Source organism: Schistocerca gregaria, chromosome 1 (assembly GCF_023897955.1).
Source record: "Schistocerca gregaria isolate iqSchGreg1 chromosome 1, iqSchGreg1.2, whole genome shotgun sequence".
NCBI lineage: Eukaryota > Metazoa > Arthropoda > Insecta > Orthoptera > Acrididae > Schistocerca > Schistocerca gregaria.
The window spans coordinates 993,124,484-993,136,932 of NC_064920.1; the positions used below are offsets into that span (position 1 = coordinate 993,124,484).

Genomic DNA, 12,449 nt, shown 5'->3' on the forward strand with positions numbered 1-12,449 from the left:
GAAAAGTATCAAGATGGAGTTTGAAAAATAGTTGGGATGAGGAGAGAGTTGGGTCTGTGGAAAAACTAGTGGAACAGACCAAGGGATTTGAGTAGGGATTAGAAGTTACAATCAAACAATGGAAAACCCTTTGTTGTTACAACTGTCTATATGGTTAACTCTTTTAATAGGTATTGAGAGGGGTAAGATTTACAATAAACTTTTTACTTATTGTCTTTTCTTGTAGTTGGGTCAAGTTCTTCATGGCTAGAGGTCTGATTCTTGAAGCTGAAATTTTCACATTTTAGGTTCTCATGATTACAATTGATGTAAATAATTATAAAGAAAGCCTGTGCAATTTTTTGTTTTAATGATAGTTTATTGTCTCACATTTTTACTATATCACACTGTGTTTTGAATTTTCACAGTAACAAACCTAAAATTCACAATCTTGACAAATGAACTTCAAGTAGTTTATATTATTATTTAACAAATTAATCCAAAAATAAACATAATAAGCAGTGCCAAATTGTGTAATTAAAAACAGGAATTTTAAGAGTGCCAAATATTTTGTAATTTCAAGTGTTTCTAAAAGAAAAATAATTTTAACTGTACATACAGAGCTCTTACATATTGATTGTAAGAACGAAACTAAAGCAATACAGTTTCATAGTTTTCAGTTTGACATATTGAGATATTGTGTACAAAATTATATGAAATTTTTCAGATAAACAGTTGAGATAATATTGACCTGTCCCAAATTCGAAAATTAGTTCTGGTCAGGATAGAGTAGCATGGAGAGCTGCATCAAACCAGTCTCAGGACTGAAGACCACAACAACAACAACATCATCTACTCCTGTTGAGGAAATGTAATGCTATAGTATGATGTCCCTTTGTAATATCCCACACACAAGATATGGAAGCAATTTGTTTACAATATTTTGTGATCTACTACAAGGTTTGCCAAACGGTGTACAAAATTATGCCAAATGATAGAATATAAATGTATAGAAGTATCTGATACATAACATTGCAGAACACATAAGAAAAATACCTGCTACACATGTCATAAATTATACATATGTCAGGACATGGCATTCAGATTTTCCATTCTGTGGAACATTCTGTTACAAGACAAATGATACAGTGTCAAGACTACAACATTACAACACTGAACTAAAGAAATAAGAGCAGAGATAATGTAAATTACTACAATTACAAATTGCAAGTTTACATCTATAAAGTCACACCTTCAAAACATTCGAAAGAGAAGAAAAAAAATCAGAGCCTTAGTGTATGAGTGAGCCAACTCAAAGAACTCACAATGATGGGTACAGACCAAGAGAATATGCTCAATCATGAGTAGGAATATAATACAAAATCAATCAGCCACATAAAACAGAGTATGCAAGGATATGTTGACTCATGAAAGAACAAAATAATTAAAAAATTAACACCTAACCTTATGATGTGGGAATCGACCCATTGAATAGTGGTGGTGGGACTATAAATGTGATATATATTGGAAATCTTGATAAAGATTTGTTGCTTAAATAATTAAAGGCAAAATTTTGAAAGAACAATTTTTAAAAAAATGGAAGCTACACATATCCTGAGTGAACTTCAACAGGCACTAATATAAACAGACATTCAATATTCAATACATATATTCAGCATTTAACATTTGTAAATTTATATGCATCCTTTTCTTGTTACCGCTATTGTGCATGGAGATTGTTATGACAGCACTGGTTCCAGATTGCCCCTCCTCTGCTCACATGAATTCTTCTTGTTAGCTTCAATCCTCTTGAGGTAGGATTGTCAGCACATCACAGAATAATGAACAGAATATAAACTTTACTATCTTGGTAACACTTTTTAATGAACAATTGGAATACACATTTTTTTAACAACATTAATTCAGCAGAACTCATGTTACGTCCATCCACTTATTGAGATGAACAGACAAATCTAAATCAATTAAAAAACTGAAGCACATTTAGCATATCTCTCTATGTCTTTTGTTTCAATGTCACATTATATCATGAATCAAAACCACATCAGGTATACGCAAGCAAAAATGTTTCGACACAACAAAATGAATAAAGTTCACATTCATATATCAATACGTTCAATTATATGTAAAGAGTAATTATAGGAAGCATCTAGCCCCAGTCAATAGTTGCACACTCTCCTTGAGTACAAACACACAGTCGCAATGACCATGGGTATATAAAACAGAGTTAAGGATGAGTTTGCCCACAGCCCAAATCCCAATGAGATACAATGTTGCAGTACTTGGGAAAAATACAGGTAATCAGAGTCATAAATAGCTTTGAATGATGACATATTCAAGTAGCTTGAGGACAAAAATCAATGTACGAAATCAGACATGTATATATCTTGTTACACTGTCTGTACTAGTAAAAGTCTTCCACACTATTTGCTAATTGTTCATACAAACTAACCTAAGTACATAGAGGAGGCCTAGAAGATTCAGTTGCAATTGATAAAAAAACATACTGATTTAAAGTTACATACTGTATTGGGAAGTTAATCTGCCTACTTGAACAAACATACATTTATGCGGAATAACACTGTTCATGTCAGTGACAATTTTTCTTAACAAATAGTTCCATGAATTCTTCATATTGGATAATTTCTTGGCTAACAATTTACAGATCTAAGTCACAACACTCATGAAGTTGAGAGATGCTTGAGTACATTACCCAGCACCAATGATCTCTTGTAAGTCAACTGGACCACCAAGGATGCAGCCATATAGGAGTGTGGGAAGTGGATCCAGCCACACCTCTCAGTTTCCTCCCTAGATTTGTCATTACATACTTCAAAGGATATGTTACTTCCTGTCTAGTACTAACATCAAATATGGAAACATTGTTGTATGTATTAAGTATGCCGTTCAGTATCTCCCTTCACATCACATGGCATATGCTCTGTCTGTTCATAAAATAACAGTTGACAGGTTTTACATCAGAATGTACTAAAAACTGTTCACATAATAATCACTGTGAAATGAAAAACAAAAGAACTATTACAGTGATACACACAGATATACTAAGATCCCCCCATGAACCATGTACCTTGTCGTTGGTGGGGAGGCTTGCGTGCCTCAGCGATACAGATAGCCGTACCGTAGGTGCAACCACAATGGAGGGGTATCTGTTGAGAGGCCAGACAAATGTTTGGTTCCTGAAGAGGGGCAGCAGCCTTTTCAGTAGTTGCAGGGGCAACAGTCTGGATGATTGACTGATCTGGCCTTGTAACACTAACCAAAATAGCCTTGCTATTCTGGTACTGTGAATGGCTGAAAGCAAGGGGAAACTACAGCCGTAATTTTTCCTGAGGGCATGCGGCTTTACTGTATGATTAAATGATGATGGCATCCTCTTGGGTAAAATATTCCGGAGGTAAAATAGTCCTCCATTCGGATCTCCGGGCGGGGACTACTCAGGAGGACGTTGTTATCAGGGAAAAGAAAGCTGGCATTCTACGGATCGGAGCGTGGAATGTCAGATCCCTTAATCGGGCAGGTAGGTTAGAAAATTTAAAAAGGGAAATGGATAGGTTAAAGTTAGATATAGTGGGAATTAGTGAAGTTCGGTGGCAAGAGGAACAAGACTTCTGGCCAGGTGACTACAGGGTTATAAACACAAAATCAAATAGGAGTAATGCAGGAGTAGGTTTAATAATGAATAGGAAAATAGGAATACGGGTAAGCTACTACAAACAGCATAGTGAACGCATTATTGTGGCCAAGATAGATACGAAGACCACACCTACTACATTAGTACAAGTTTATATGCCAACTAGCTCTGCAGATGATGAAGAAATTGAAGAAATGTATGATGAAATAAAAGAAATTATTCAGATAGTGAAGGGATACGAAAATTTAATAGTCATGGGTAATTGGAATTCAAGTGTAGGAAAAGGGAGAGAAGGAAACATAGTAGTTGAATATGGATTGGGGCTAAGAAATGAAAGAGGAAGCCGCCTGGTAGAATTTCGCACAGAACACAACTTAATCATAGCTAACACTTGGTTTCAGAATCATGAAAGGAGGTTGTATACATGGAAGAACCCTGGAGATACTAAAAGGTATCAGATGGATTATATAATGGTAAGACAGAGATTTAGGAACCAGGTTTTAAATTGTAAGACATTTCCAGGGGCAGATGTGGACTCTGACCACAATGCATTGGTTATGAACTGTAGATTAAAACTGATGAAACTGCAAAAAGGTGGCAATTTAAGGAGATGGGACCTGGATAAACTGAAAGAACCAGAAGTTGTACAGAGTTTCAGGGAGAGCATAAGGGAACAATTGACAGAAACAGGGGAAAGAAATACAGTAGAAGAAGAATGGGTAGCTTTGAAGGATGAAGTAGTGAAGGCAGCAGAGGATCAAGTAGGTAAAAAGACGAGGGCTAGTAGAAATCCTTGGGTAACAGAAGAAATATTGAATTTAATTGATGAAAGGAGAAAATATAAAAATGCAGTAAATGAAGCAGGCAAAAAGGAATACAGACGTCTCAAAAATGAGATCGACAGGAAGTGCAAAATGGCTAAGCAGGGATGGCTAGAGGATAAATGTAAGGATGTAGAGGCTTATCTCACTAGGGGTAAGATAGATACAGCCTACAGGAAAATTAAAGAGACCTTTGGAGAAAAGAGAACCACTTGTATGAATATCAAGAGTTCAGATGGAAACCCAGTTCTAAGCAAAGAAGGGAAAGCAGAAAGGTGGAAGGAGTATTTGGAGGGCCTATACAGGGGCGATGTTCTTGAGGACAATATCACGGAAATGGAAGAGGATGTAGATGAAGATGAAATGGGAGATATGATCCTGTGTGAAGAGTTTGACAGAGCACTGAAAGAGCTGAGTCGAAACAAGGCCCCCGGAGTAGACAACATTCCATTGGAACTACTGACTGCCTTGGGAGAGACACTCCAGACATAACTGTACCATCTGGTGAGCAAGATGTATGAAACAGGTGAAATACCCTCAGACTTCAAGAAGAATATAATAATTCCAATCCCAAAGAAAATTACTGAACAATCAGTTTAATAAGCCACAGCTGCAAAATACTAACTCGAATTCTTTACAGACGAATGGAAAAACTAGTGGAAGCCGACCTTGGGGAAGATCAGTTTGGATTCCATAGAAATACTAGAACACGTGAGGCAATACTGACCTTAAGACTTATCTTAGAAGAAAGATTAAGGAAAGACAAACCTACGTTTCTAGCATTTGTAGACTTAGAGAAAGCTTTTGACAATGTTGACTGGAATACCCTCTTTCAAATTCTAAAGGTGGCAGGGGTAAAATACAGGGAGCGAAAGGCTATTTACAATTTGTACATAAACCAGATGGCAGTTATAAGAGTCGAGGGACACGAAAGGGAAGCAGTGGTTGGGAAGGAAGTAAGACAGGGTTGCAGCCTCTCCCCGATGTTATTCAATCTGTATATTGAGCAAGCAGTAAAGGAAACAAGAGAAAAATTCGGAGTAGGTATTAAAATCCATGGAGAAGAAATCAAAACTTTGAGGTTCGCTGATGACATTTTAATTCTGTCAGAGACAGCAAAGGACTTGGAAGAGCAGTTGAACGCAATGGACAGTGTCTTGAAAGGAGGATATAAGATGAACATCAACAAAAGCAAAACGAGAATAATGGAATGAAGTCGAATTAAGTCGGGTGATGCTGAGGGAATTAGATTAGGAAATGAGACTCTTAAAGTAGCAAAGGAGTTTTGCTATTTGGGGAGCAAAATAACTGATGATGGTCGAAGTAGAGAGGATATAAAATGTAGACTGGCAATGGCAAGGAAAGCGTTTCTGAAGAAGAGAAATTTGTTAACATCGAGTATAGATTTAAGTGTCAGGAAGTCATTTCTGAAAGTATTTGTATGGAGTGGTGCCATGTATGGAAGTGAAAACATGGACAATAAATAGTTTGGACAAGAAGAGAATAGAAGCTTTCGAAATGTGGTGCTATAGAAGAATGCTGAAGATTAGATGGGTAGATCACATAACTAATGAGGAAGTATTGAATAAGATTGTGGAGAGGAGAAGTTTGTGGCACAACTTGACCAGAAGAAGGGATAGGTTGGTAGGGCATGTTCTGAGGCATCAAGGGATCACCAATTTAGTACTAGAGGGCAGTGTGGAGGGTAAAAATCATAGAGGGAGACCAAGAGATGAGTACACTAAGCAGATTCAGAAGGATGCAGGTTGCAGTAGGTACTGGGAGATGAAGAAGCTTGCACAGGATAGAGTAGCATGGAGAGCTGCATCAAACCAGTCTCAGGACTGAAGACAACAACAACAACAATATACCTAATTTTCACAGTACAAAATAAGTATCTTGGGATACATGCATAAAATTCTAAAGCACATATCTATTACAATACATAATTACACAGTTGTATGAACCTGCAAATATAGTGTGTCATAAATTTAAACTCAGTCAATAGATAAGACATAACTTTAGAAATCACATGATCTTACATATTACATTCCTGACAAACAAAACAGAATTATATAGTCATATTAATCTGCAAACATAGTGTGTATTTTCTTCCAGACCAGGGATCATTATGCAACCATGTCCAAAGGTCTTCTGTGATAAAAGTTAACATTACTTTTGCTTTGCTTACCAGTAGCTCCCCTTATCATTACACATACAATGAACATTTCCACAAAATTCTTACTATATTTGGTCTATCTCCAAATTGTTCAGATATATAACAACTTGGGCTACTTGTATCAATCAATTACTTTCACATTGATTGTTTCTGTAATTACTCCCACAGTGATTTTTATCATTCTAGTTATTATGGTACATACTTCTTTCTACTTCCCTATCTAGCCTATCAACATATCATAAAAATTGTTTAAGGTCCATGTACTAAATACACTGTAACCTTTCTGGTAATCTCCTTTCAAATGTATCAATCAAGGTCATTTTGTCAAATGGTTGGCCAAGGTGTGTTAATTTTTTAAGTTGGTTCTTATAAACCTCTTTCAAAGTACCATCCCTATTCCTATAACGAGGACCAATCAAAAATTAATTTTTGATTCTCTTCTGTTCAGCTTCCAACCAAAATTTATTTAAAAAACTTTTCTTGAAAGTTTGATATGTTTCCCACTGATTTAAATTTAAATTTATCCATTAGCCTTCAAGACATCTTTGAACAATTTTAATATCCATCCGCACATACACAGTGGATATATATGTGTGTGTGTGTGCGAGGGTACACCTGTCCTTTTTTTCCCCTAAGGGAAGTCTTTCCGCTCCCGGGATTGGAATGACTCCTTACCCTCTCCCTTAAAACCCACATCCTTTCGTCTTTCCCTCTCCTTCCTGAAGAAGCAACCATCGGTTGCGAAAGCTAGTAATTCTGTGTGTGTGTTTGTGTGTTTTGTTCATGTGCCTGTCTGCCGGCGCTTTCCCGCTTGGTAAGTCTTGGAATCTTTGTTTTTAATATATTTTTCCCATGTGGAAGTTTCTTTCTATTTTATTTACACTGACTTCTGGTATATGATCACAATGGTAGGGCTTGAAGGTGGAAGAGTCAGAAAACAGATGGATATTTTCCACTTGGTAATAAATGTGGCTCGTCATGACTGTGGTGGAGCTTTTGTCTATACGTAAAATAATCAAATCACTGTTGTGCTTCACTGTTCTTCCTTCATTCCAGGCTCTTGGAAAGAAGAGCAAGGCATATCCATATAAGCCCCTAATTCTGCACTCACCTCATAAACCAGCTGCAAGGAGCACCCTGTCATTATAAGGTATCACCCCAGACTGGAAAAACTTAATGATATCCTCATCAAAGCTTCAATTACATTCATTATGAACTGAAATCAGGCTCATCATTCATACAGTCCTTCCAATACCTCCCAAACTGTTATTTGACTATACACACATTTTACAAATATCTTGGTCCATTTTTGTGCAACACTTACTCCCAAATGTTTTTCACACACTGGAACATTTTATTTTGATCTGTGTCTCTTGGTTGAACAAAAAATTGTACATATTATTCTTTTCTTGGTCACCTATGTCATGAGTTAATTATCATTTGGGCCTGCTTATCAGATCATGCTGCTGCTCTTCTTAGTGGACTTCTTTTCCTTTTCGGAGTCCTAAATGCTAGGGGCTGAAAAAGTGCTGGGTCCTTCTCAAATCTCTGTATTGACCAAGAAAATTTCTTCTTTCAATACCAGTATATTAAAGCTTTTTATACACTGACAGATAACTTCAGTCCAACATGTATAACAAATACATATTTCCATTTTTAGAGTTACAGATGTGTTGCTTCACTAGACTGTGCAACATTAACACATTTTTATAAAGTAGGCTAAATTTCTGAGAATGAATGACAGTTATAAAAATTATCTGTTTTGCTTCAGTGATGTCACGATCATTATTGTCAGAGCTGTTCTTCAATAGCCACAATACCTCCAGGCCATAATGTTTAAGAACAAATGTGGAGACACTAAACTCATTGTCCCATCTTGCACATATGCTGTGCCCATGTACCTTGTACTGTCTGCGGATATTAATAGACCATTTCTCCCAGAATATGCTGTCCAAAACTTAACTATTAATAAAAAACTTTATTAATATCATGATCGTCTATCATCATTTAGAACAACTTTTCCCAAAAGTGCTGTGTGACACCTCAACAAGTTGTGTCATTGTAGAAGACCCTGATGCACTGATGCTGTACATCTGATTTCAGTCATGTGTAAGGTGCATCCCACTTATCAGAGAAATGGTGATCCTTGAAAGCATTTATCATGCAATAAAGCTGTTGGAACTTCTGCACAACATTTTATTTTGATGTTATATCAATGACTGTCCATCCATACAAATTGCCAGTACGAAACTGGAGCAAAGAGCTGACTTGACTACATCATCATATCATACATTTATAACAACTATGACAGGAGAATATGCTTTTCATATTTTTTAAATACATTATCAGTTCAATAGGAGTTTTTGATTTTATGCAGTAAACTGATCTTTAAAAAAATATTGTATTTACCTGAAACAGTAGAATGTGTGGACAAGTTCCTGTCATGATGTGAGGGTGTACTTGACAAGAGCTTGAACACAGTAGCTCAAGTTATGAAATTTTGTTCTTTTCAGATCATACTTACATACGCAGAGTTAAATTTGTCTGGTGCTGCAGCCAGATATGTTACATCTACATTTGCATCTGCATCTATATTCTGAAACCACTATGAGGTGCATGAGGGAGTGTATGTCCCATTATGCCAGTTATCAGGGTTTCTTCCTGTTCCATTCACATATGGAGTGTGGAAAGAATGATGTGGGAAGAATCCCTGATACTGAGTGTTGCCCATCACTATGGGCCCCTCTGACATGCACCTCTTACAGCATCTCCTGTCTTGGCAGCAGCTGACATTCACATTTGGGTTGAGCTGACATGCTAAAACATATACCCACTGACTTTATACAGGTGCCTATCCCACTCAGCATGACCTATCCCATTCCTCTTATTATAAGCCATGCTTTGCTACTTGTAATTGTGCCACCACATAATATCAAGAAAACTGGGGAAAGGAGTTCTGGGTTTTTAATTGAGGATAGGTCGTGCTGATTCAAGTTTCATTTATTAATCTTACTCCCTTATATTTTTGCTCTGGAAATTCCAATTCCACAGACTCTCTGAGCCTTGTATCTAGACCTAGTGATGTGCTGATGGACACCAAATCCCTGGCACCAGAAGTACACACTGCTGGGGCCGGTCTGTATTGGGGAAGCAACTGGGGGCAAAACTTCGCTCTGTATAGAGTAATCAATTTGTGCATCTAGCAATGAGATCTGACCTTTAAAGGAAAGCAACTATAGAACCATAAAATAACCAGCCTTAAAAACAGAGTGAATAAACAAGGACTCTATGAACTCTGGAACTCCACACCTAAGAAATTTTAACAGTTATAATACTAAAAAAAAAAACAGGTTCTTTTAATAATGATTATGAAACCCACTTAAGCTTCACTGTCATGTGGTGTCATGTTCAAAAGCATCTTTCAATAAGTGAAACATTAAAATGCCAGTCTTCACTATACAAGGACATCACATTTCACAGGCTTGATGCACATATTACATAGAAGGTTTTTAAGACAGTCACACCCAGAACACATACCACCAAATCTCAAGTTAGTGACAGTCACTTCTAAGGATACCAGTCTTGTGGCCACTGTTTTCTCTGCACCCAAACTACTGCCAAGCTACAGGTCTCTTACAACTGCTTAGTCTCAATAACTGTAATATCACTTAAAGTGAAGTTTTAAATTCACTTAGTTCTTATACACTGAAGTACCAAAGAAGTACCAAAGAAACTGATGTAGGCACACCTAATCAAATACAGAGATACGTAAAGAGGCGGAATACGGTGCTGCGGTCAGCAGTGCCTATATAAGACACCAAGTGGCTGACACAGTTGTTAGATCAGTTACTGCTGCTATAATGGCAAGGTAACAAGGTTTAAGTGTGTTTGAACATAGTGTTATAGTTGATGCATGAGTGATGGGACACAGCATCTCCGAGATAGCAATGAAGTGGGGATTTTCCCATATGACCATTTCACGAGTGTACCGTGAATATCAGAAATCTGGTAAGACATCAAATCTCCAACAATGTTGTGGCTGGAAAAAAATCCTGCAAGAACAGGACCAACAACAATTGAAGAGAATCACTAAACATGACAGAAGTCCAACTCTTCTACAAATTGCTGCAGATTTCAGTGCTGGGTCATCAGCATGTGAACCATTCAATGAAACGTCATTGATATGGGCTTTCAGAACTGAAGGCCCATTCATGAACTCTTGATGACAGCATGACATAAAGCTTTATGCTTTGCCTGGGCCCATCAACACTGACATTGGACTTTTGATGACTGGAAACTTGTTGCCTGGTCAGACAAGCCTCATTTCAAATTGTATCAAGTGGATGGACATGCAGGTATTGAGACAACATCATGAATACATGGACACTGCATGTTACCAGGGGACTGTTCAAGCTGTTGGAGGATCTATAATGGTGTGAGGCATGTGCAGTTGGAGCAATATAGAACCCCTGACACATCTAGATATGACTCTGACAGGTGACACTTATGTAAGCACACTGTCTGATCACCTGTACCCATTCATGTCAATTGTCATTCTGACAAACTTGGGCAATTCCACAGGACAATGTGACACCCCATGCATCTCGAATTGCTGTAGAATGGAGGAACACTCTTCTGAGTTTAAACACTTCCACTTGCCACCAAACTCCCCATACACGAACATCATTGATCATATCTGGGATGCCTTGCAATGTACTGTTCAGAAGAGATCTCCACACCTTGGTACTCTTACAGATTTATGGACAGCCCTGCAAGATTCATGGGGTCTCAGACATTAGTTGAGTCTGTGCCATGGCATGTTGTGGCATAGCAGAACATACAACAACAACTCTCAACTGCAACATTCCACTCAAGCTGCTATGGTTGATTACAAAAAGCCTTCTATGCCCTAAACCTGAGGTAACTACACCTTGTTTTCCACAATCATTCACATAGAAACACAAAGCCAACACAGCACAAGCTGACACTCTGACAGTGTGTGATTTCAAAATCACTCAAGTAATACAATTACTATACCTAACAGTGCCTTTGGAAGCTCACTAGAAGTCTGTAGTGTCACAGCTCACATTATCGGCCAACACAGTTAAAAGAATTTTACTTCAGGATAACTTATTCTTAAGTGACTTGTTTGAAGTCAACCACTAATCTTTTATAACATAAATGAACCAACCACTTAAAACAATTCCAAGATGAAATATATGTACTGTGTCCTTTCAGTTGTGAAACTACTACTTACATATAGTGCAAACACTTTTCTTTCTTCTCCTTCTTCTTTTTTATCCTCCTCTTTCATTTTTTTAAAATTCTTTTTAATTCATTTTATTGACCTGGCTGTAAAATATTTCTCTGCTTATTGACTAAATGTTAAACAACAGAAAATCCAGGCAGAATTTATTCATGTTGTCATGTATCATTTGGTCATTTTCAGTGGCTAAATCATATGCACCTTGTGAATATTCTAATAACCTTATAACACAAATTTGAATTTTAGTCACAGTAATTATAACATTGAGCATACTGACCAACTTTTAGACTTTTCTGCAGTTGTTTTTGATGTAGAACAGCCCTGCATATAATATCAGTTCAGTTGTACATATCACTTTTACAGTAATGTGATATTTCAGTTTGTTGTCTTACCCCTTGTTTCTTTAATGCCACATATGTGCAATATTTAATAGTGGTTGTGATTGCTTGGAGTTTACGGGCACTCAAAAGCAAGGTTGTCTGAATGTATGGCTAAATAGTGTCCTTCTCTTACAAGGAAGGCAATCCCTTTCTA

At 37.2% G+C, this 12,449-nt stretch overlaps 1 protein-coding gene across 1 annotated transcript in view; it reads left to right on the forward strand.

Annotated features, from left to right (window-relative positions):
* LOC126284362 (uncharacterized) overlaps positions 1-9,852 on the forward strand; it is a 166,266-nt gene extending 156,414 nt beyond the window's left edge. The window contains exon 6 of the mRNA XM_049983275.1: positions 9,701-9,852. Within this exon, the coding sequence (XP_049839232.1) occupies positions 9,701-9,852 (152 nt within the window). The remainder of the gene's footprint in view (positions 1-9,700) is intronic.
* Positions 9,853-12,449: the final 2,597 nt, after the last annotated feature.